The sequence below is a fragment of the Tenrec ecaudatus genome, chromosome 11 (assembly GCF_050624435.1).
Source record: "Tenrec ecaudatus isolate mTenEca1 chromosome 11, mTenEca1.hap1, whole genome shotgun sequence".
In the NCBI taxonomy this organism is placed as follows: Eukaryota; Metazoa; Chordata; class Mammalia; order Afrosoricida; family Tenrecidae; genus Tenrec; species Tenrec ecaudatus.
This window is the reverse complement of record NC_134540.1, coordinates 74,003,347-74,025,480: the sequence shown is the minus strand read 5'-3', so window position 1 is coordinate 74,025,480 and position 22,134 is coordinate 74,003,347. Positions and strand designations below refer to the sequence as shown.

At 44.3% G+C, this 22,134-nt stretch overlaps 1 protein-coding gene across 1 annotated transcript; it reads right to left on the bottom strand.

Moving 5' to 3' along the window:
- Positions 1-10,062: 10,062 nt before the first annotated feature.
- On the bottom strand, positions 10,063-21,198 carry PDCL3 (phosducin like 3). The gene is made up of 6 exons (XM_075563255.1): positions 21,061-21,198; positions 19,040-19,169; positions 15,424-15,514; positions 14,823-14,966; positions 13,692-13,900; positions 10,063-10,498 (listed from the first exon to the last, which is right to left on the bottom strand). Exons 1-6 carry the CDS (start codon positions 21,064-21,066, stop codon positions 10,356-10,358), a joined length of 723 nt encoding a protein of 240 aa, XP_075419370.1. The 5' UTR covers positions 21,067-21,198; the 3' UTR covers positions 10,063-10,355.
- Positions 21,199-22,134: the final 936 nt, after the last annotated feature.

Genomic DNA, 22,134 nt, shown 5'->3' with positions numbered 1-22,134 from the left:
AAGCCACATGGACCTACCCTGATGCAGCCCTGAGTGCTGGAGAAACCGAGTAGAGACCCCTGCCAGCGCTGAGACGCTTCCATGCTCACTGATTTGACTTTCCTCCTGCATTCAGTGTCATTGTGTGTGTTTTGTAGTTTGAGGAGGACCTTGTAGATTGGTGTCAGATATATGCACTAATGTTGGACTTAATGGGCTTGGACTGGACTGGTTTAACAATTACCCTTTATATAAAACTCTTATATACATGAGTTTCTGTGGATTTGTTTTTCTAGTATACCCAGACTAACACAATGGTTTAGTTGCTCAGCTTAGTATATTTAAAGATGACCTTGTTGATTTAACTCAGAATTAACCAAGTTCTAGTGATTTATTTGTACCAGCTACTATAATTTTAGGTTTAGTTATAAACCAGAATATTAATCTACTAATCCAGAGGTTCCCAAAGTCCACTGATTTATGACTCGTGAATTTTCTCATCATGCCCCTAGGCCAGAAGTGCCATGATCTTGATATGTGTACTTTAAATTTGCATATTTATGTATATTATATTATTTATTACATATACTAATAATAGATGTTTAATTATATTTTATCTGGGATTAAAAAACTTGTCAGTTGAGTGAAAATTTATAGACCAAATAACTTTTCCATTCAAAAATCCTACACACTTCATGGTATTGATTGCAATCACTACAGCATAGCATCATGTATCCCACATTCTCCCTGGGGCCCCATTCCTCTTTCTTTCCTAATTTTTCTTGCCTTTTGAACTTTGTCTTTTGGAAAGACTGCCTCTTTTACCTCAAATGGTTATTCTAGACGGTATGTAGCTCCCTCAAGTTTCTGTTCTCCTTATAGACCTGTCTGTGGTTTGGCTGAAAATTGGGTAAAGGAGATGAGTTCACTTCCAGGCCTAAAATATCTCCAGGGTTCCACCAGGCTCTATCCCACTTGTAACCTGGTTTGGGTCATGATTTTTCGTTTCACTCCCCATTTCTCTCCCACTCTATCCAAGACCTTCAATGTGATCCCTTTGAGGGTAGTTGGTAGAGGCAGCCAGGCAACACCTTGTTCCTCTGATCTCAAGGTTATATATCCTGAAGTTCACCTGGTCCAATAATTCATTGGACTAATTATTTTCAAAAGTCTTAGCGTTTTTCACACTTCTTTGCTCTGGGTAGGAGGACCAGCAGTTACTCCTTAGATAACTGCCCACAAGGACCCAAGTTGCCACTCACCAAAGTAGGATGTACAGCATTGTCTTTTCAGACTGTTTGCCAATTGACCTTGGTGGCTCCTGAGTCTATGATCCTCAGCCCCTAGGCCCAGTAATTCTCTCGGGGTGCGTGGTTATGTCTAGGAAGTTTTCATAGCTTTGGCCCTGTGTGCTCTACTACATTCTGCCAAGGTCTTTTGCATGTGTTTTATATTCGTGCTAATTTGGGGTAGTGAAAAAAGGAAGAAGACTGATGCCTTTGAAGAGTAGTGTTGGTGACAAATAGTGAGTATATTGTAGAAGGATGAGCAAAAAAATATCATAGAAGAAGCACCACTAGAATGCGCCTTAGATGGTTGCAGGCATCAAAAGGGAAAAGAGAGCGAAAATAAACCGCTCAACACATCAACTACAATTGGAACAAGACTAGCAAAACCAACTCTCAAGTCCTAGAAGAAAAGAAATACTAGAGCCTAGAGCAGAAACAAATCAAGCAGAAAAAATGTTAAGCTATAGGAAAAAAAATTCAACCAGAAGAGAAGCTGGTTATTTGAAACAATTCGCTAAATTGATAAACCACTGGCAAACTTACCATAGGAAATGAAGGAGAGAAAACACGTATTGTGAATAACAATGAGTGACATTGCAATAGAAACAACTGAGATAACAAATAATCACACAGTATCTAACAAATTTGAAAATCTAGAAGAAATGGATAAATTGCTAAAAACACATTACCTATTTACATTAGCACAGACTGATGTAGAAATTCTCAACAAGCTTATAGCATAAGAAGAAATAGGTCTGGTCATTGATCCGATTTTCATTTGTTAGTTGTTGTTTTTCAGCCAGTTTGTTTCATTGATACACACAGCTCAGACTTTGACTGGGTACTTGCATGGTGGGTACAACCACTCTGTCCACTGTTGCTTCCTGGTCTTCAGGCTCTTCTTGTCCTTGTGGGGCCAGCACAGCGAAGAGCCTGCGTCTTCTTGGGCCACAGATCCAGGAGCTTGTACTTCTTACCCTTGTAGGACTTCCTGAGGCTCTCTTTCTGAGTCTGGTTGCAGACAGTGAGAGCTCAGAGCAATGGATTTGCGGACAACTCTGGTTGGAGTGCTCGGACACTGTGCCTGTCACTTTAGCAACGCGTAGCTGAGACAACTCCGCCTTCCGAGCTCACAGCTGTTTCAGTTGCTCTTTCTTCTTCTTTCCACGAAGATCCCTGACCCTAATCTTGACCATGGCTGAGCCTTAGAATTGGGCCAGATGTTTTTACTTGGGAATTCTACCAAGCATTTACAGAAGAATTAACACCAGTCTTAGATGAACTATTTTACAATATATAAACAGAGAGTATACTACCAAACTCATTTTATAAAGCAAATATAACCCTGAGATCTAAACCAGGCAAAGACATCACCAGAATGGAAAATTATTGACTAATATCCCTGATGAAAAGAGATGCCAAAATTTTCAACATTTAACCAACAAAAGTCAACTAAGCAGCAAAAACATACATCATGATCAAATGGGATTTGTACCAGATAACAACCAAAAGTTAAAACCAAATTCACTACTGTCGAGTCAATGCTGGTTCACAGTGACCCTGTAGGACAGAGAACTGCCCCTGTGAGTTTCTGAGGTTCTCACCCTTTGCAAGAGTAGAAAGCCTCCTCTTCCCCCCTCAGAGCAGCTGGTGGTTTTGAACTGCTGACTTCACACGGTTAGCAGCCCAACTTCAAACACTACTCCACTAGGGGACCCATACCAGATATGCAAAGATGGTTTCATATTAGAAAAATAATCTATGGAATCCACACATAAAATAAACAACTATATGATTATATCAATCAATGCAGAAAACACATTGGGTAGGATGTAACATCAATTCTTGATAAAAAAAACACTCAATAAAATAGGACAGAAGGGAAATTCCTCAGCATAATAAAGGCCACATATGCTAAATCAACAGCTAGCATTGCACGTAATGGAGAGAAATGGAAAACATTTCCCTTTTTGACTAAAAACCTGACAGAGTTGCCCTTTATTACCAGAAGTTTTAACTATAACACACCAAAAATATATTAAAGGCATCCGCATTGGCACAGAAGAAACAAAACTCTCTTTATTTACAGATGATGTAATTCTCTATATGGAGCCCTGGTGGTGCAGTGGTTGCACATTGGGCTGTGGTCTGCATGGTAGGCAGTTCAAAACCAGCAGCAGCTCCTCCACAGGAGAAAGGCTGGGCTTTCTACTCTGTAAACAGTTTTAGGGTCTCATGAACCCACAGGGGGCCCAGTAAGTCAGAATTGACTCCATGGCAGCCAGTTGTTGTTGTTGTTGTTATCTCTATATTGAAATCCCAAAGTTCTATTTAAAAATTATTGGAACTAATTAAAAAATTTGACAATTAACAGACTATAAGACCAACATACAGAAATCAGTTGGATTCTTGTGTATTATATTAAAGAAGATGACACCAAAATGAAATTAAAAGAACCGTATCATTTACAATAAGACCCCAAAAGATAAAATATCTCAGAATAAATTTTAACAGAGAAACAAGACTATTCAAAGAAAACTATAAAACACTTCTACGAGAAACTACTACAGACTTGCACAAATAGAAGGATGTTCCATGTTCCTAGATATGAAGACTAAATTTAGTAAGCATATCTATATCACCAAAACCATTTTATAAATTTAATACAGTTTTTGAAAATGATGATGGCAACAGTATACAAATGTGCTTGACACAATGGATGGATGTATGAATTGTGATAAGAGCTGTATGAGCCCCCAAAAAATGATTAAGAAGAAAAATTCAATACAATTCTGATCCAAATCCCAGCAAACTCTCCAAAGAAATGGGAAAACTAATCATCAACTTTATATGGAAAGGAAAGAAATCCAGCATAAATAAGACTATTAAAAAGTAAAAATAAAGTAGGAGGCCTTTCACTCTCAGAATATAAAACCTACTACATAGAAACGTAATAGAAATGGCTAGGTACTGGTACAATGAGAGACACAAAGACCAGTGGATTAGAATTGCAAACCCAGAAACACAACCTTCAGACACCTGGTTTTTGATAAAAGACTGCAACACATTAAGTGGGGAAGAGGAGCCTTTATAATAAAAGGTGCTGAAAAATGGATCCCCACCTGCAAAAGAATAAAACAGGGGGGAGGGGGAGTAAAACAGGATCCATGCCTCACACCATAGACTATTTAGAATACCTAAATCTTCGCATATTTGAAATGGGAGTTCAAGCACCTGATGCATGAAGTTACGGAAAGGCAATGGTGACAAAATAAATGACCAAAACTTCTGCCATCAAGTCAATTAGCACTCATGGGAGCTCTACGTGTGGCGCTATAGAACTACATTCGTAAGGTTTTGAATGCCTAACCTTTCCAAAATAGATTGCCAGCCTATTCTCCTGAGGTATCTCTGGGTGAATTCAAACCACTAACTTCCTGTTTAGTAGCTGAATGATTAACTATGTCTGCCACCCACAACTCCCGATGACAAAGTAGATGCAGAGAATAGAGATTGCTTTCCTACTGTTTCCAGTAATTTTACAGTAGGAAGGAGAAAGTGTGTACAATTCTTTGAGGTTCTTTTCTTTGACTGGCACTATTAGGAAATGTTTTAGCTGCTACTAACAGAGCTCAGACAAAAGAGTGGCTTGTACAAGTTGGCAATGCTTCTTTGCCAAGTAACAAGATTCAAGAGGGCTGGGCTATTGTGGGCTCCACATTGTCTCATGACTATAGTCTCCAGTGTTTTGTTTCTAGAAAGATACTTTATGAGTTAAAGAGGCCGCAATCACATCTCTCGTCCATTAGAAAGTAGAAGTAAGGGAGGCAAGGCCTTCAAAGGGTGCATGTCAATTAGCTGTCATCTCTTCTGAAGCTTCCTCCGAACTCCCAGCCAATTTCTAGCTACACCCCCCACCCCCAGCCCGGCCATCTGCAGCTCCAAGGGAGGCTGGGAGTTCAATTTGTTAGCTTAGCCTATTGCTGCAAGAGTAGAATTGGAGGATCGATATTAGGTACACACATAGCAGTGTGCCACCAGACCCAAACATGTTTGTGTATGAAGGGAGGGACGGGAATAAAAATGGACGATCGGTGGAGCACAGTCATAAAGAAGGCAGAGAATGGGATCGAAAGCATGGAGAAAGGGATTAGGCACTTGAATGGAACAGGAAAAGAAGGCGAGGCGACAGTGCAGGCATCAGGTCTTGACACTAGAAGCTGAGGAGACTGCCTGTGGAGATAGATGAGTGGGGATTCGGGGTGAGTTAAGCACCTGGAGAGAGTAGAAAGCCCAGCGATCTGTTGTGTGGATTTAAATATCAGGAACATGTGTTGACACTCCAGCATCAACAGCAGAGTCTAAAATCATACAAACAAATTCAGGTGAGGATGTAGAGATTTTTATGGTGTTTCCTTTAAAAATTGGAAAAAGAAGTAAGATATCAATCAGCAGTCCCTTTGCTTGCTATCTGTCCTAGAGAAGTAAGAGCTACAACACAGAGATTCATGCACATCCAGGTTTATCATAGCATGACTCACAATAGCAAAAAAGATTGGAACAATTTCATGCCCATCCATGGAAGAATGGGTAAGGAATGGTACTGACACACAATGGAATACTACCTAGTGTTAAAGACTGATGAACAATCTGTGAAACACATCAGAACATGGTTGAGCCTGAACATGATTCTGAGTGAAATAAGTCAATCACGAAGGACAAAGATTGACATCACCATTGTAAAAAGTCAAGAAAAGTTTCACACTAAAAAAGGTGGGAGGAAAAGAGAGGGTAGATTACTGGCTGGAAAGTAGACACACGTTAACTCTGTTGACTCAGATTTAATGCCAACCAGTTGATTCTGACTCCTAATGACCCTTTTGGACAGGGTGGTACTAGCTCTGGGAATTTCAAGCCTACATCTCTTTATGGAAGTAGAAAGCCTCATCTCTCTCCTGTGCAGCAGCTGGTGGTGTTGAACTGCGGGTCTTGTGGATAGCAGCCCAATGCATAGCTCACTACACCACCAGAGCTCCCCAAACTTGGGTGAAGGGGAAATCAGTAACAATAAGAGGGAGATTAGCAAAATATGATGGAGGCAGGGGAAGACACTAGGAGGAATGCACGTGTTAAAGGTAAAGCTCAATATTGTTATACACAATATTGATACTGCGATAGCAGTATCTGCAAGTGCATGTATGGATAGACACACAGACTCCACGGGTGTAGGAGGAAGAGTGGGAGTATACCTATGTGAATATCTAGATTTGTGCGTGTGTATATTAACTTTGTTGCTGATATATCCATGAATGTGGAAAAGGCCACAGGGGCAAAGTTATAAAAACGTCATAGACATACTCAAACACCTTGACAGATTGAGTCATTGGGCCTGGGGGTCTCAGGGAACACCAAGGTCAATGGACATGAGCATAACATTAGGATAGTCTACATCAGCGCTTCTCAACCTGTGGGTCCTGACCCCTTTGGGGGTTGAATGACCCTTTCACAGGGGTCGCCCGATTCATAACAGTAGCAAAATTACAGTTATGAAGGATTAAGGAAAATTTATGGTCTGGGGGGGCCACCACAATATGAAGAACTATATTAAAGGTTTGCCACATTAGGAAGGTTGAGAACCACTGGTCTACATCTTGCTTCAGTGAATGGCAACTGGGGTCTTAAAAGTTCATGAACAGTCATCTAAGTGCAACTATTGGGCTCTCCCTGACCACAGGAAAGAAGAGTGAAGATCAAAGATTCATGGAAACATTTAGTCCAATAGACTAACGGGCCACACAGACATCAATCTCCACAACCCAGAGGTCAGAAAGAGCTAGATGGTGTCTGGCTACCGCTACTAACAGCTCTGAAAGAGATCTCAGGGGAAAGTCCTGGATAGCATGGGAGGAAAGTGTGCAATAAAGTGTGCAATCATGGAAACAGACCACCCTTCTTGGTTGGGTAGACACAAACTCACCTCCACTGCTCAATTTCCAGCCAAACAAGCCAAGGGGAAACAGTGATCCTAGTGAAGTTTCCACACCTTAAAATAATCAACCATTTGAGATTTTTAAAAGGCAGCATTTACCCAAGGACAAAGTTCAGGTGTAGGAAAGGAGGAATGGAGACAGAAAATACAGGGAGAAAGATGATTGTGCTGTGGGGCTTGCCATCAATGACATGAAACAAAATGTGCATTTGTTGAATGGAAAACTGATCTCTGTAAACCTTCACTCAATTCACAATGCTTTTGGGGTTGCTTTTTTTTTTTAATGTGTGTTGAAAGCTGTCAAAAAGATTACAAGTAACAGCTGCTTTCCATAAGCAGGACATAGTCATTTGATAGAAACTTGTTTCGAAAGTAAGCCGCAGAACCACCTCACATTTGATTGGCCAGTTGAAAGATCAAGCCCTTAAAGGGCTACGTATGAAGGCTAACAACCCTCCCCATAAACCTTTCCACTGAACATCAGAAGGCAGCTTGTAGGTACCTATACATTCAAGTATAAGCCGGCACAAATATCAGCCAAGGCACCTAATTTTACCACAAAAACTGCATTCAAAATGTGCTGAAAAACTCGGCTTTTACTAGAGTATATTCAGTGAGATAAAGTTTATTGTGCCAACCTGGCCGATTAAACACATTTGAGGTTAATTGAAGGTCAGAGAAATTAATGTCTCAGTGAGTCTCGCCTTTCGAGTTCTGGGTCTCTTGCTTTCTGATGGTCGGACCAGAGTGCAGCTGCCTTAGCCAGTTCCCTGCTTCAGCTGGCAAGGCTCACTTTCTGCACGACATCCCTAAGGAGAAGCCACATGGACCTAGCCCGATGCAGCCCTGGGTGCTGGAGCAGCCACATGGAGACCCCTGCCAGTGCCGAGATGCTTACACGTTCACTGATTCAGCATTCCTCCTGCAGTCGGCATGATTACATGTTTGTCAGATGGAGGACTTGGTGGATTTGTATTGGGCATATGAGTTCATGATGGACTTGTGGGTTTGGGCAGCACTGGGTTGGGATGTTTTCTTGATGCGCACTTAACGTTTATATAAAACTCTCCCTTATACAGACGAGTTTCTGTGCATGTTTCTGTAATGCACCCAGACTAACACATCCGGTATTCTTGTCCATTCCTCTCTGGTCACTGTGTGCATGAATTAGATGACCCTGGTCTTAGAAAACGCAAAACCAGAACCCCACTCACTGCCACGGAGTCAATGCCAACTCCTAGTTTAGAACTCGCTTCAATGCTGCATTAATAATCCCAAAGGATGCAAGAAGGCTATGTATACTGTGGGGATCACGTCTCAGCCTTTTGGCTAAGATCAAGTGTAGTGTACTGTGCAGCAGTCCCAATTTAATTCCACTATACAAATTTGAAGGTTCGGCTCTTAAATCATACTACTTTTAGGATAAAAATGACACTTTGCTTGTGGTAAAATATACCTAACTCAGAATTTGCCACCCTAACCATCTAAGTGTAGAATTCAGACACAAATGGCATTAACATTTTTAAAATCAAGCTACAAAACCGCAGGGGTCCTGGGAACTCTGGCCAGACAGGGGTCACTACGCAGTATTGCTGGTATCTCATGGACTCTTGCACTCAAACTAAGGGCTTTGGGAGGATCACAAGGCAGTTTTCATGCGCCCACAGATAGACAGCCAGTGACGGCTCCACAGTAATGCTACATCCATCACTGTGGACAGATGGCTCCCTTGCCACTGTGAATGACAGCGCTCAAGCACTCAGCCCTTAAATGTCTGCTCGTGGTTTTTGTGGCATTCACATTCACGACAGCCACGTAAGAAAATCAAAGGACACTCTCACCCAACCCATGAAACCAACGTAAGAGCCAACAGTACTGCCCGCAATTTTCCAACCCTGCAATTAAGATTTCATGAAAAATCTGCTAAGGAAAAATGTTAGACGATGTTTTCCTCAGGCAGCACTGGCTCTTGTTTACATAAAAAATACTTCCCCCCCCCCCCCCCCCCCCCCCCCCCCCCCCCCCCGCCACACACACACTCTTCAGCCAAGACTGGTCACAGCTGCTTGCTATTCCTTGCATCAAACGCCGGTACCAGTCCATAGGGACTTCGTCCTGACTCGTCTTTGAAGGAATCAAGCCAGCATTAAGTACTACCTTATTCGACACAAATATTAGGAAACCTTATGTCCCTAGCTTTTTGTTATTGATGTCAATTTGAACAAAATGCTAAATGGATTCTGGGTCAAAAAACCTTCTATTTGACTGATATTGAGGTAGTTTTATCTAGTTGTATGTTTATATCTTTTCTCAAAAATAATCCGTGGCTTTTTGCAAAAATCAAGATTAGCTGACAATATAACAATTTGATATAATTATTATTTTGGCTAAACAGCAGAACCTAAAAATGGCAGTGAATTGGGCTCTTCCAGTTATTGCTTTGATAAACTGTTTCATCAAAATTGCCTTTCTTCTAAACAGAGTACTAAGATGCTTGTTCCGAGACAGGTTATTCCTGTATTTTATTAACCCTGGTGGCATGGTAGTTACGAGTTGGGCTGTTAACCACAAGTCTGTGGTTCAAAACCTCTAGCCACTCCTCAGAAGAAAGATGAGGCTTTCTACTTCCCAGTGCCAAGAGCCACATGGGCAGTCTCACAGGGCTGCCATGGTCTTACCAACTCAATGGCAGTGAGTGTGGTTTTGGCTTTTTACTTTTAAAATTCTATAAAGAAAATAAACAGTATAGCTAAAAGCGTAATATCACACACTTTCTATTGTATCATTTATTCACATTTAAAAACTCCCATATTCCTTACAACAAGCTGTGAATGGAGAATTTTACAGTTAATTTAAAATTTAAGGAAAACAAACATTTCTCACACTAATATCTGGTTTTTATTTTGTATTTTTAAGGAAATGTCATTAAGTTAAAAAGAGACCTGCAAAAACATTTAAAAGGTTCCCAGCAATGATTATCTCTGATATGAAAATTAAAACAATTTTATAAAAAAGGCTAAAACTCAAGGATGGAGTTCTAGATTTTCTTTAAAAAAGTCTCGATTTGTCACAGCAAGGAAGCTCAGCGTGCTGGTGCCTCAGTCGTCCTCAGAACCACTGTCTCTCCTCACGGGCCCCGAGCAGCGCACTGAAGACAGGAGCACGTCTTCTACCTGTTTCTTGGGGTTTTCTTCCAGGTCTGTCTTGATTGCTCCAGACTCGGCCAATTTCCACTCCAACTCTACACAATAAAGAGAGAAAAAAAGGCAAATTAACCAAGAACAGTCCTGGAGGGGAGGTGGGGCCAAAGTTCCAAGTTAGTTTCTTTCCCCTTAAAGTAAGAACAACATTATTAAAATTTGTTGACAATTTACTTTTAGTGCCATAAAGTTAAGATGACTTAGGAGAAGGGAAAAATATTAGACCTTTAATAAAGAAGATGTAAAGTACTTTCCAACACTTTCTTAGAAGATGAAATTCCATCAATTGGAAACTGTATGGAAATTTAAAAAAAAACAAAGGTAAGTCTGCCTTCAAACGATGACAGCTTCTCAGGGTGGACAATTACCCGGTAAAGGAAGCAGCATGACACATGAAAAGGAAATAATCTTTATGGTCCTGCTGGCATTTCAATCATTAAATCTAATTTTAGTTAGTAAAGGGAAATTCTCGAGCCTAGTGGACAATAAATATCTCAGTCTCTTCAAACAGTCCTAGGACAAAAACGCAGGATACTCTAGAACGCATTTACTTGTACAAAATAATTAACAAGAAAAGTGCCTGAGAGAATCAGAAACTAAAGACTGAGATACTGACTCCTCTCTCATATTCAGTGAACTCCCACATGGGTGTAAATGTTGGTGAAGCAAAATCACAAAATCACCTTTCCCATCTACAGCTAAGAGCCCGCATGTCCATTACACCTCGTTTGAATGTGCATCGATGCTCTGCTAATTAGGCATTCCCACAAAAATCTGACAACCGATTTCACTGAAGCCAAACTAATTTGAAGTACTCAACGGAGATGAACAACACCAGTGATTTTCAGAATTGAGTATGGTGGTTGAATGGTAGGAAAAGTCACACTTTAACTCTTCAGATTTCTGATTCTTGCCTCAAACATCTCTACATATAATCTGTGCATACTGACGGAGCCACTGGGTGCCAGCCTGGGTGGATGTGACAGCGAGCCGCGTCACAGCGTGGGACTGCTCCCAAGTTTTCCAGGCTATCGCCGGGTACCACATCTTTCTCCCCCGGAGTGGCTGGGCAGGTTCAGTCAACTTTTCAGTTAGTGGCCAACCTTCACTAGGGCGATGAATGTCTGTGCTTAATGTAATCCTCACAGGCGGTCAGGGCAGTGGGTCCGTCACTCAGCTGCTAACCAGCTACTCGGCCGGGAGGAAGCGAGGCAGCCTAGTGCCCTAAGGACTGCTGACAGGTGTTGTCGAGTCAGGTGTTGTCTGACCCCTAGCAGCCTTAAGTCCAACAGAGTGAATCACTCCCCAGGTCCTGCACCATCCTCACGATTAGTCTTAGATTTGAGCCCATTGTGGCAGCCAGTGTGTCAACCCATCTTGCCCAGGCCCTTCCTCCGTTTTTGCTGCCCTTCTACTTTACCAACGACGTCATTCTCCAGGGACACTGTCCTGAGACCATGCCCTTAAAGATTACTGCCATGGGGATCCCCTGGGGCAGTTGCTCCAATCCTGGCATCCACAGCCACTCTGAGCTGGACTGGACTCAACAGCATTGAGTTTTGGTTTCATTGTTCGTAAATATAAGTTTAAATTGGACTCATCCTCAAATCTGACTTTTTCTAGAGTCAAAGGCTGTCACTACTGTTTGTGAAGCTTCAGAAAGTTTGTAGAAGATTTTCCATGACCCTGAATTCCGTTTTCCATGAGTTTTTTGAAGCCCACCACATACCTCTCTCCCCCTTTATGGAAGTCAGAAAGGTCCTGGGCAACGCAAACACATTAAGCCTGAAATGCTGCTGCATGCTTTGGACACCAGAATAACGGATATCTAACTTTTGTAGTTTACATGCATGCCTGTTTATCTGTCTGTGTACAAAAACGTGTACTTCGCTTGGCTGGCTGGATATCTAGCTCAGCTTTATGAATGGCAGCAGTGTGGAATCTTACCCCTCTAACTTCACCGGGGGACAGCAGAGAGAATCAAGAGCAGCACTGGCTGAAGGCTGATTCCTCTCAGGTAATGGTCACATCTACCTCCTCTCTCCATCCTTCCACCAATCCAAACACCAGCTGATTAGGACTGTTAAATGATTAGGGCAGCTTCTTCTTAGCCATTCTCGAGGCAGGCCTCTTTCTGGACTTTATCCTCGAACACCCAGTCTCTGCATGACTTCCATGTATTTTCGCTCTGACAGTAAGTTCCCAGAGGCACCCTGCACCACAGTAAGCCTTGGTCCATTGGTGCTCAGCTCTGGCTCTCTTTGTGGACCACGAAGCCCACCAGTTTCTCATGCCAGTTTCCTGGTTCTGCAATTGCCACCACTTCTTGCACATTGGGTCTAGGAGGTTCTCAGCAAAGGGATCCCAGGTCCAAAGGATGTAGTCCAATTCCAGTTCTTCTTTCACGATGATAGTGTAGCCCCCTTCTCAGCACCTGGAGTTGTCTCATTTTAACACTAGGGTCCTATAGCACCCTTTCTGTACTGTCTCCCCTTTACAACGGTATCATGTACCTATTTGCATTGTTAGCAAACTGACCAATCTCTTTGGGCCACAAACTTATTTGCATACTTCAATCATGTTTACAAGATCATGACAGTTAAAAGGACAAAGGAGGCACTTCAATGTACTATACTAATAAAGCTTAGTTTAAAAAAATTACGTTCTTAATGGCCAGCACAGCAGAGATGGCTGTAATATTTCAATAAGGAAATAAAAAAATTTTACTTGGCAGGATGTCTTTGGCCACAGGTCAATACACACACACACTGTATGACACTATGTAAACTGAAATGGAAATTTAATTAAAATTAAATTGAAAACCTACTAAGATGTTCAACTATGAAAATATTTCCAATGAAAAAGTTGCAGTGTGTATTAGCATTCTAACGTGTTCATGTAAATGAAATAAAGTCAACAACGTGATGCTGACCTCAACTCAGAACACATTAAGCTGCAGAATCAAACTACACTGCGATGCACATTACACAACAATCTCTATTTAAATGCACTATGTCTGCCTTCAACGGGAAATAATGAGACCCAGTTGTAATGACCAGTTTCCAGTCTAAAATGGAAGAATGGGCTGCTTCCCTTTCAGCCACCACTCAAGCGAGGCAGGGGTGAACTGAACAAATACTGGAACACACGCTTGGGAAGAGGGTCCTCGCCTCAGGAGAATCCAGCACCCTGCTACAACTAATGTGGCCTTGCCCATTTCTAGGAGGCCCTTACCATCTCTTGTCAGGTTCATGCCACCAAACACCAGAGGTCCAATAAATTGAGCCTTGATATCTCCTTCGAGATAAACAAATATCGTGGGCAGATTCCTATCAGGATAATTGGGTATGCAGGTTGTTGAAATGGCTTTGATAAATTTAACATCTGGAAACTTCCTTGCAAGTCCACTGAAGTGTTGATTTATCAGAGCACAGAGGGGAATCCTATAAAACAGAAAGGGAGGGAATATTGTGAAGCTGTCTTTATCCAAAACGGAAGTTCAACTGCTCTTTGACCCTGGATAAAAAAACTGACTACCATCAAGTCAATTCCGATTCACAGTGACCCAATAAGGGATTTGAAGATCATAAATCTTTAAAGAAGCAGAAAGCAGCATTTTCCTACCAGAGTATCTGGTGGGTTTGAACCACTGACCGTGTGGTTAGCAGGCCACCTCTTAACTGACCAAGGGGCCAGAGCTCCTCTACATTGTGTAAAACCTGTAATAGCTTCACAAAGCCTTTCTGCTACTCCACCCAAGATCAAGGACAAGTTTTTAAAACCATTCAAGTGTGTTCAGAAAAAAATGAAGTATTCAAAATCAAAGTTCAGTTTAATTCAGCCCAATAATACAGAAAAAACTGTTTACATGTAAAAGACAATTCTCCCATATAAGGTTGAATAAGACTCAACACGTAGAATGTGAGAGACAGGCCACAGAGTATGTCCTGCTTTGCAGAAGCAGGCTGGGCTGTCTAGTCCAAGAGCACAGCTGGACAGGTTGAAACCAGGTGGACTCAGTGCATCAACTTCTGCAGAACATTAGTATGAAGGTCACCCCCCCCCCCCAGGAGAGAGGCATGATCCACAATTCTGGAACGCCAGCTGTCCCCTGATGGGTAAGTAACTCAGGAGTTCCTTTTCAACAAGGCTCACGACGACACTTTAACAACGGCGTGAAAATGAGGAGTCATCACAATATATGAATTAGGAAAGTCTTAGGATGAAAACTAAGCATTAAGGTTTATGAAAACTGGCAATCACAACACTAATAAATACACTGCATGCTCTGGACTGATCTCCAGGTGATCAAGATACAAATTCAAACGATCATTTTCAAAGAGTGTGTACGTAAGATCAGCTCACCCTTGTTTGTAAAGGTGCAAGATTACCCATATGCCCTCACCAGCTTTGGTTACTTCCTGAACATAATCCTTTCCCGAGATCTCCAAAACGTCTCCAAATTTATTCTTCAGTTTAGTTGCTTTCCACTCAGCCAGTCTCTGCTGCCTGCACAACAGGAGAAACACGTCATACACACACAGGTGTGCACGCATAAGGGGGGTTCAAAAGGCGTGTGGGATAATGGAACTGAAAGATAATGGGGTTTCCCCATGAACTTTTAGAATTGCCCACGGACCGTCCGAATATCCACCAAGGCACCTAATTTTATCACAGACACTGCATTAAAAATACGCTGGAAACTCGGGTTATACTCAAGTAAACACGGTCCATGGCTTTCAGACAGAAACCCTGGTAAAGGCACGGTCTTATTCACTGGCCTCATGACAAAACTTGGGGCTGGTTCACTGAATTCTGTACTGTTATTACTTAACTGGACTCCTTCCAAATACTATCGTGTCCGGAAAATTAATTTTTTTTCTTTGTGCTATCCAGCCCCCCCCCCAAAAAAAAAATCAACCCAACAAGAAACCCGCAAACAACAGTTTCTGTATGCGGCACGAACCTGTACATTTCGATAGCGCGTTCATCCTCCTCGTTAAATTCATCTTCATTCTCCTCCAGCTCTTCCAAAGTCATGTCTTCATACGTTTTCACTGAAAGCCGTTTCATGAGCAAAGTTTTTCAACGCACGCACTTGGTCCTTTCCTTTCTCCCCAATCCTACAAAAGACGCCCCGCCCCCCACCCCAGCCCAAACCAAACCCCGCCCAAACCAAAAAGCATCTAGCAAATAACAAGCGGGGAATGTTTCAAAGGTCCAACTACGCTGACATCTACAGACCTGCCGGTCTTGCCCCTATTCCCGTGGCCAGGAGACGGAAGAGCTTCTCACGGACAAGTGGCACCGAGTTGTCCCCGGGACCGAGGCGCCAGCAAACGAGGCAGTGGCCTCGGCGAGCACTTCCTGAACTTAGAGGCGGCTCTCACACTCCTTCCTGGTTCTTTTTTGCTGTCAAGCTGATTCTGACCCACAGTGACCCTACAGAACAGAGTGGGACTGCACCCTAGGGTGTCGGAGGCTGTGCGTCTTTACTGAAGCTCACGGTCAGCGTCTTTCTCCCGAGGTACGGCTGGGGGGTTTCATGTGCCAGCCTTTCGGTTAGCAGCCCCAGTGCTTAATTCACTACACCACCAAGGTTCCTGATGAGGTGCAGGTAGCCCTACCCTTTCCTAACCCATTACTATAGAATCCACGGCTTAGTTCTATTGCTCCAAATGGTCTCACTTGGGAATATCAAATCTGGCCTCCATTCTCTCCATCGATTCCATAAAACTGTTCCCAGCAAGGTGGACAGAGGTTTGCTGCACTGAACACTGATGCCCACAGTCATGGGAGTCATCCACAGTATCACACAAGATACGCAAGGTCACTAAAATGACAGGAAAGAAATAATGGCCAAAATGGATGTCAGAAGAGATTCTGAACTTTGATCCCGATCACGGGGTTAACATAAGCAAACGAAAGGAATGGTGATGGAAAAGTGCCGAACGGAAAATTCCAAAAGGCAGCTCCAGAAAACAAAGCCAAGCATTGTAATGGCATGTGCAAGCCATCTCTCAAGCTGGAAGAAATGAAGGGGGGAAACCCTCGAGCCTAGAAGTGAAATACTGGACGATTCTATGGGAAAAGCAATGAATGATGCAGGAGCGATCACAAGAAGATGGGAGGAATACACAGTCACTGCGCCAAAAGAAACCGGTCGACATTCGCCCGTGTCAAGAAATAACATATAATTAAGAACTGATGCCCCTGAAGAAAGGAGTCTCCGATGTCCTGAAGGGCTCAGCAAAAAAACAAGGCTCCAGGAACGGACAGACTATCAAGTAACATGCTTCAACACACCAATGAAATGCTGGCAGCACGCCCTAGTCTAGACCAAGAAATGTGGAAGGCAGACTGGAAAAGGTCCATCAGACTCGTGCCCTTTCTAGAGAAAGGTAACTCAACAGGATGTGAAAACGATCAAAACGATCATTAATATCACAGGAAATAAAATTTTGCTGAAGGGAATTCAAAAATAATTGCAGCAGTACATCAACAGGGAGCTGCCAGAACTTCAGGCTGGATTCAGAGAGGGCATGACTGAAACAGAGAATACAAGAAAGCTGTTACTTGTTTTATTGACTATGCAAAGGCATTCAACTACGGGGATCATGATGCATGGATAACACTGGGAAGAATGACGATTCCAGAAACCTTACTTGTGCTCAGGTAGAACCTATACACGATTAAGAGGCAGTCATCCGAACAAAGCAAGGGACTGCTGCGGGGTTGATTAAAAAGCCCTGGTGACGTAGTGGTTACGAGTTGGACTGCTAGCCACAAGGTCCACAGATCAAAAATGCCAGTCCCTCCAAGGGAGAAAGACAAGGCTTTCTACTCCCACAAAGCTGCAGTCTCAGAAACTCACAGGGGCAGCGCTATGCCGTACTATAGGGTTGCTATGAGTCGACATCAACTAGATGTCAGTATGACTGTATGGTTTAAAATCAAGACAGGGTGCATGAAGTTTGTATGCTTTTACCAGATTTATGTAATCTGTCTGCCAAGGACATAATCTGAGACACTGGACTCAGTGAAGAAGAGTGAGTATCAGGATGGACGGCTCGTGAACCACTCGTGTTAACAGAGATGACACAGCCTTGCTTGCTGAAAGTGAAGACTTGAAGCCCTTAATGATGAAGATCACAGACTTCGGTGTACAACTCAATGTAAGGAAAACCCAAATCCCCCAGTAGACATCATGACTGGCGAAAAGATCAACAGTGTAAGGACTGTTAGCAGCAGTCAAGAAATTAAACAACACTGAACTGAACTGGGCAAATGTGCTACAGAAAAGCTCCTAGAGAGCAAAGACGTCACTTTGAGGACTACAGCGCGTTTGACCCAAGCCACTGTATTTTCACTGCCTCGTGTGCATGCCAAAGTTGGACCATGAATATGGAAGACTGCAGAAAATTGATGCATTCGGATTATGGTGTTGGCAAGGAATATTGACAGTAGTATGGACTGCCAGAAGATATCTGTGTCAGAAGACCTGAGACCAGTACCAAGACATCATGCTTGGTAGAAGGCCGAGGAAAAGTAGAAAGTCCCTCAACGAGATGGCCTGACACAGTGGCTGCAACACTGGGCTCACACGTTAACAACAGGACTGCACAGTGTTGTATTCTGTGCACACAGTGCTATGGGTTGGAGCTGACTTGATGGCACCTGACAATATTAACATCTCATTCTTAAAAAGAGTACAGCACTCAAGGCAAAAGAAAATTTTTAACCAGATAATGCTAAACTACTGTTCAAACTTAAGATAAACTCAGGGCACATGTGTGGTTTAAAGTTTTGAGATGACTTCAGGGCTTAATTTTCAGGGGTCCATCCACTCTGGATCCAAAAAGCCCAGACTCCTTGAGAATTTGAAATTGTTTTGCATTGGCCCCCCTCATAGTAAGGATTTGTCTATGGAATCTTTGACTAGGAGACCAGTTCTTCCGGACTCATAATACTGGAGACAGTTGTTCATGGAGGAAATAAGCCACACATTCCACATCCTCCTCCTGACTCTTCCCAGTGCTCCACGTGAGAGACCAATTGTTGTGTCTTGGATGGCTGCCTGGGAATTATTTTCACAAGCATCCCAACGGAATCCAATTTAAGTGTATGGTCACTTCTGAGAAAACCCCATAGACCCTTGATATCATAGACACCTTTATGTCTCCCCAAATTACAAGAAGTGATTTTAATCCATTAAACCACAGAGATAGCAAAGTGCAGCCTTGGGGGAGCACAAACACTACACATTTCTTTGGGGACGAATTTTGGTGACATTATCCACAGTGACTCACAAACCTGGAAGTCAGATGTAGAGATACTTTCTTCAGGATGATCATACACACTTGACACAGACAAGTAGCTGTGAGATTGAAGGGAACCTCAGAAGTCCCCAAACCCAATAGTCCTGGAGGGTGAAAGCTAGCAACATCCTCCAACTTGCCCAAGGTCATGCCAGAGCTCAAGTCCCTGTCTCCTAAGGGCCGCTGAAAGAGCGGCACTGAGAGGCGTAGGGCGACATTTCCTAACCCAGACAGACAGGGAAGAAAGCCACTGAGCAAGCTCACCAACTGACTGCTGAAAGAGTCGCTGCTCCTCCTCTTCGGCTTCCTTTTCTAATTCTTTGGCATTTTCCTTTGAGGGCAAAATGCCCTTTTTGCGTAGGATGTCATTCCACTCGGTGTCAGCGTTGGGGTCCTGGAGCAGGAAACCAAGCATACCATGGGGGAAATACCAGTGTGAAAGGCGCCAACATTGGATCATGGAACATGGTGGGAAGACATGATGTCAAACCCAATTACTGTATGCCTACTTCTGAAAGGTGTCAAAGGATCCAGACTCCGTTCTACTCTCACCTGTCTCCTGTTGTGCTTACCCCCTCTCCCCCTCCACCTAAGGAGTAGTCGGGGTAAGTCAGGATACCTTGTGCAGACTGGCAGCAGACCTAGCATCCGTGTACCGTTCCTATCAGGGACCTGGAGTGACTTGCTCAACAGATACTTACCCATCATGGTGGTCCAGCAGCACAGTACTCATCTGCTAACCCCAAGGTCAGGGTTTGAACACATCACCACTCTGCAGAAGCAACATGAGGTGCTTCCTTGAAGGTGGCAGTCTTGGAAACCCATGGGGCAGCCCTACTCTGAGTCTAGAGCTCTCTAGGGTTGTGAGTGGGCATTGACTCATTAGCAACAAGTTCATACGTAAGTTACTGTATGAGCCAACAGGGTAACGGGGTGAACACAAGTCACCTTCATTACCATGAAGAGGAGAGAAGCAACGACAAGTAAAGGCACAGATGTTCAGAGAGGGGGCTTCAAAAGGTTCGTGGAAAAAATACAAAAGTTGTGGCCATCCCAATGTCAACTACACTGCTGGCCTAGCACGTTCGCAGGGCTCCTCATTCCTCAGTTCTCTTTCAAAAGGTGACATTTAACCATCACCACAGAGTGGGAAGGAACCAAATAGAGGGCAGAGAGTTTAGGAAAGTACTCTTCAGGCAAAGGGAGCAGCATGCTCAGCGGGTCAGAGCACCAACCAACCCTCTGGGCATCAGAACACCCTACGTGGCTGCCACACAGAGCAGGATGTCTCAGTTGCCAAATTCTCTACTGGGCAAAGGTGAAAGGAAGAGCCGAGAACCCACAGAGCAGTTTCTCAGGGAGCTTCCTGAGCAGTAGGTGCTGGGCATGTCTACTGTCTCCATTTACCTGTCTCTACTCAATGAGGAGCCCTGGTCAGCAGCTCCAAACCACGAGGGAAAGACGGTGCTTTCTTCTCTCAAAAAGGACAAACTCACACAAACTCACAGGGCAGTTGTACTCTGAACTCACTCATTCAATGCTGTGGAGTCCATGCCACTCAGAACGACCCCATACGACAAGGAAGAATTGCCCCTGTGAGGTGGCCAGACTGTAATGCTTATTTGAAGAGAAAGCCCCGTCCTTCTCCAAGGAGCAGCGGATGGTTTTGAACTCCTGACCTTGCGCTTAACAGTCTAATGCATAACCACTGTGCCATCAGGACTGCCCCACAGGGTGGCTATTAGTTGGAATCCACGGTAATGAGTTTGGTTTTGGTTTGGTGTCTGCCCATTAACCCTTACAATAAGTCTACGTCAGAGACTTGCATTTCAAAAGAGACAGACATGCTGGGCAATCAAATTCAAAAGGGAGGCACCAGGAAACCCAATATTCGCGGGCAAAGGGAGTCAGGTGGAAGTCCTGCCAGGTTTACGCAGTGGGGCAATCGGGCGGGACCTTTCCCTCTGGCCTCAGCTTCCCAATTCGCACAACGGGTCCGAGGTAACAACCGCAGGCCGTCCTCGGGGGGAGCCGCCGAAAGAACAGAGCTGGGCGAGGGGCGTGGGGGCAGAGATTACAGGGCACACACGGGGGCAGGTGGCCCAGCCCCCACAGGTCCTGGGTGGGACCACGCCGGCCCTCCCGCACTGCGCCTGCGCTGGGCCTGGATCGCGAGGTGCCCCTCCCCGTGTAGGCCCGATCCGGAAGGTCCGCCTCCGGCTCGGACCCGACAGGACACACAAGCAGCCTCCGCCTCTAGACCCCGCGCTTCCCACACCGCTCACCTGCATCTTGTTGGCAATCGCTCACGCCAGCCCGCCGGCGCGCCCCCCGCCCCGCAGCGACCTCCGGCGGACACGCGCAGCCCCCGCCCCGCCTCTTCTCCCAGACCGGCGTCAGCCCCGCCCCTTACGAGCGAGCGGGGCGGGGCTAGGGAAGAAGCTAGACCAATGGCTGCGCTGGCGCTCACTGCGTGATGAATCGGCGCGGGGCCTCTGCGCGTGCGCGAGGCAGAAACCGCCCCGCGTCCGGCCGGGAGCTCACGTAACTGCACGTGACGCTGCAAACCTGGCCGCTCCCTAATTTGGTCTCAGTCGTCCGATAGTGGTGTCTGTAGGAGGTGCCTAGTGGTAATTTGCCTTCCTGCGCTGCAGACCGAAACCTGTAAGGAAGTGTCAGCCCCACTGAAGGGAAACCTAGAATTGACTAAAAAGTCAGAAACTGAATGTGCTTCAGTGACCTGATGTTAAGATTAAAAATTAATGTGGATTCCCTAGAATTCACTCACTGTTATTTCAGTACTAGAATAAGGCATCAGTCTATTCACCAAATATTTCTTGAGTACTTCCTGGTACGAAGGAGCCCTGGCGGCATAGTGGTACGCATTGGGCTGCAATCCTGAAGGTCAGCGGTTCGAAACCACCACCTGTTCCGCAGGGCACACAGCTTTCTACTCCCGGAAAGAGTAACAGTCTCAATGTCTGTATACACACACACACACACACACACACACCATCTCCCCCTCCCCACCTCCACCACCACGTCCTCCACCACCACCACCCCTTTCTACTCCGGAAAGAGTTAACAGTCTCAGAAACTCACAGGGCCAGTTCTACCCTGTCATCTCCTCCAATAGGGTCTCTGTGCGTCTGTGTAGACTCCATGGCAGTGAATTTCAGAGTCCTGCCATGTGAGTAACGCGTTGGGCTGCTGAGTTTGAAACAAAGGCTGGTCCACGAGCCTTTTTAATCCCGTAAAAAGCTAGTCTTGGAAACGTATAGGGTCGCCATGGGCCCAAATCGACTGTATGGCAGAGACAGCCGTGGAAATTAGCAGGGGCAGCTGATGGGTCTTATGAT